The sequence below is a fragment of the Buteo buteo genome, chromosome 2, assembly GCF_964188355.1.
Source record: "Buteo buteo chromosome 2, bButBut1.hap1.1, whole genome shotgun sequence".
Lineage (NCBI taxonomy): Eukaryota > Metazoa > Chordata > Aves > Accipitriformes > Accipitridae > Buteo > Buteo buteo.
The window spans coordinates 78,944,958-78,948,510 of NC_134172.1; the positions used below are offsets into that span (position 1 = coordinate 78,944,958).

General features: G+C 66.9%; 1 protein-coding gene across 1 annotated transcript; it reads left to right on the plus strand.

Moving 5' to 3' along the window:
• Positions 1 to 694: 694 nt before the first annotated feature.
• On the plus strand, positions 695 to 2,756 carry SRXN1 (sulfiredoxin 1). Its single transcript, XM_075021957.1, is given in 3 exon segments — positions 695 to 769; positions 771 to 1,139; positions 1,309 to 2,756. Coding segments are annotated over 3 exon segments (633 nt in total). The 5' UTR covers positions 695 to 709; the 3' UTR covers positions 1,513 to 2,756.
• Positions 2,757 to 3,553: the final 797 nt, after the last annotated feature.

Genomic DNA, 3,553 nt, shown 5'->3' on the forward strand with positions numbered 1-3,553 from the left:
TGAGCCCTGCTCTCCCCATGACATCGGTGCCACCCCGCAGGCAAGACCGCAATAATTCACATGCAAAGTCATCACTGGATTAATTCTGCAAAAAGCTCATCCCGGAGCCTCGCAAAACCATCCCCAACCGTCACCGTCACCGGCCCCCACACAGGCAGTGAGTCACCCCGCGTGCCCTGTCATGCCAGTGCGTTTCCAAGTCAGCTCTGGGGCTGGGGACCCTCCATGCCCCCCAGGTCCCAGGGCGAGGGGACCAGGAGCAGCCGCCTGCCGGCATCACAGTCCCACTATGGAGCCAGGCTGTCCCGGTTGCGGCAGCTGGTGGAGTGGGAGACCCAGTTCTTGCTGGGATCCTCTCTGCCATTTGGGACACTGGTCTGGAGAAATGACCTAGAAAGATTCAGGGCTGGAGCACCATGGTGTCTGCCCAGCCGCAGAGCATCCATGCTTCACTGCTCAGCTCCGGAGCTATTTCCTGCCACCTCCTCTGGACCCTGTGGGTGTCAGCGCAGTGGGGAGGGGGTTCTGAGGTGGGGACATGGTCCTGGCATGGCCAGGCAAGAGGGGGCACATCCCAACTCCCAGCTGAGATGCCGTAGGAATTTTCTTAGTGCCTCGGCACAGCCAGGTGGGAGCAGAGACCCTCGGGCAGCCGCAGGGTGGGCAGCAGGATAGGGACCCCCAGCACACCAAGAGGCTCAGCCGCTGCATGCCGAGGGGTGTCCCGCTCAGATGCGGAGCCGAGGGCAGCCCTGACCACAGCCTCGCCGGGGCAGAGAGGAGCGGGCAGCAGGCCAGCTGGCGCTGGCACCGGTCCCGGCAGCCCGTCCTGCTCCTTCACTGTGACTCTGCAAAACAGCGGGGCGGTGGCGGTGACGATGGCGATGGCCGGGCCGGGAGGAAGCAGAGGGGCCCGGCTGGGTGCTGTGCTGCTCCGGGCGGAGCGGCAGGCTCGGCTGGGCGGACAAGAGGAAGGACGAAGCCAGCTCCTGGCAGCAGCCATGGCCGAGGCCGGGGACCGCAGCATCCACACGCAGCACATCTCGGCCGTGCACAACGTGCCCATGCGTGTCCTCATCCGGCCCATCCCGGCGGAGCTGGAGCCAGGAAAGGTGCAGAGCCTGGTGGAGACCCTGCAGGTGAGTGCAGCCCCGCTCCCCCCGGGGGGTTTGGGGCAGCCACCCCCGCACCGACCCGTGCCACCCTGGGGGGCACTGCCAGGGAAACTCTCAGCACCCAGGCCCTGGCACAGGCGGGTTGGGGGGTGCCGGGGCGTGCATTGATCTCGGGGGGTCTCTCCCTTCCCAGGAGGATCCCGAGCGGGTGCCCCCCATCGACGTGCTCTGGATCAAGGGCAGCGAGGGGGGGGATTACTTCTACTCCTTCGGGGGCTGCCACCGCTTCGCCGCCCACAGGGCCCTCAACCGGGAGACCATCCCCGCCAAGATCATCCCCTCCACCCTCAGCGACCTCCGCACCTACCTGGGCTCCTCCACGCCCCACCTGCGCTAGCCCCGCACCCCGGTGGGTGCACGGCCCGCCGCAAGCCCCCCCCGGCCCGGTGGGTCCCCGTGGGCTGAGCTGGGCCTGATCCTGGGTCCCGGTCAGCCTCCGCTGAGGATGGGGTCAGCGTGTCCCGGCCCCGGAGGTGGCGGGGGGGGGGGTCCCCGGGTCCCTGCGGGGCCGGGCTCTCCCCGCGCCCCCCCCCCGGCCGGGATGGGGTCGGGAGCCCGCCGGTGCCCGGCGCGGCCGGCAGGTGGCGCCGTTGTGCCGCGCTGAGCCGCCCCCAGCGGCCGCGGGGAGCGGGGCGGGATGGACCGGGATGGACCGGGAATGGCTGGGACGGGCTGGGATGGGACGGGATGGACCGGGACGGGATGGGATGGACCGGGAATGGCTGGACCGGGAGGGGACAGGATGGACCGGGACGGGCTGAACTGGGACGGGACGGGCTGAACCAGGATGGGATGGACTGGGACAGGACGGGATGGACCAGGAATGGCTGAAGCAGGACGGGCTGAACCGGCCCAGGACAGGATGGACTGGGACGGGACAGGATGGACCAGGAATGGTTGAACTGGGACAGGCTGAACCGGGACAGGACGGGCTGAACTGGGACAGGATGGACTGGAACGGGAGAGGATGGACCAGGAGTAGGTGAACTGGGACAGGCTGAACTGGGAATGGCTGAACCTGGAATGGCTGAACCGGGACAGGCTGAACTGGGACAGGACGGGCTGAACCAGGATGGGATGGACTGGGACAGGACGGGATGGACCAGGAATGGCTGAACCAGGAGAGGCTGAACCGGGACAGGATGGGCTGAACTGGGACAGGATGGACTGGGATGGGAGAGGATGGACCAGGAGTAGGTGAACTGGGACAGGCTGAACTGGGAATGGCTGAACCTGGAATGGCTGAACCGGGACAGGCTGAACCGGGACATGCTGGAACTGGGCCAGGTCACAGCCCATCCAGGGCACAGCTGAACTGGGAAGAGATACAGGCAATCCAGGACACAGCCGTACCGGGAGGAGGCACAGCCAAACCGGGCACGGCCGGTTCCCAGGCCTCCCCCAGCAACTCTGGGCTCACCCTTTGTCTGGACCAGGAGGACCCTGGGCTGTGCCTGCCCCAGAACCGCCTGCCTCCATCCCTGGACACATCCTGTGGTCCCCCTCTCTGTGGGGGACACCTCCGAAATGGCAGGGTGGGGACACTCGCTGCTGCACCTGGAATAAAGGCGATCAAACGCCCGCGGCTCTGGGGCCTGGTGCTGGGGGATGCTGAGGTCAGGAGCAGGCATGCAACGGCACGGCATGGCACGGCACGGCATGGAGGCCTGGCACCTGTGAGAGCGGGTGGCTGCGGGCACACAGGACAGGGATGGATGCTGTGTTGGGGATGAAGCTCTGTGAGGGCACAGATGCTTTGCTGGGGGATGGAGGGTTTGTGAGGGGATGGATGCTGTGCTGCGGGATGGATACCGAGCTGGGGATGGATGCTGTGCCAGACCACACTGGCATGCAGCTGAAGTCAGGGTCAGCTCTGGCCTGGCTGTGGGAGTGCATGCAGTCCCGCCACGCTGGGATGCTGTCATTTCTGCAAACGCCACGTCTTCACCCTATGTGCAGGCTGGAAAAACCGCCTTGAGCATCCCCCAGGCATCTTGGCATCCCTCTGAGCCGGCAACCTCGGTCCAGGGAGGGGAAAGGCCACTGACTCACCCCACCACGCTGTGAGTCAGCAGCAGGACTGGGACAGGAACCGTGGCCGGACACTTCTGCCCTCGCTCTGCCCCCTCAGCCACGCTCCTCCCCGGATGGATCCTGTCTTCCTAGGGCAGAAAGGGGCTGGGGAGAGGGTTTGGGAGGAGGGCACGGCCCCCTGGGCAGCAGCTCTGCAGGGCAGCATGCACGGCCGGATCTGGCAGTGCTGCCCACCAGACAGGGCACGCTTTGCCGCTGCCTGCCAGCACGGCGTTTCTGCAGGAGCCACAGGGGAGGAAGGGCAGTGTGGGCTGGGGGCTGCTCTGCCGAAGCCTCCCTCCGGC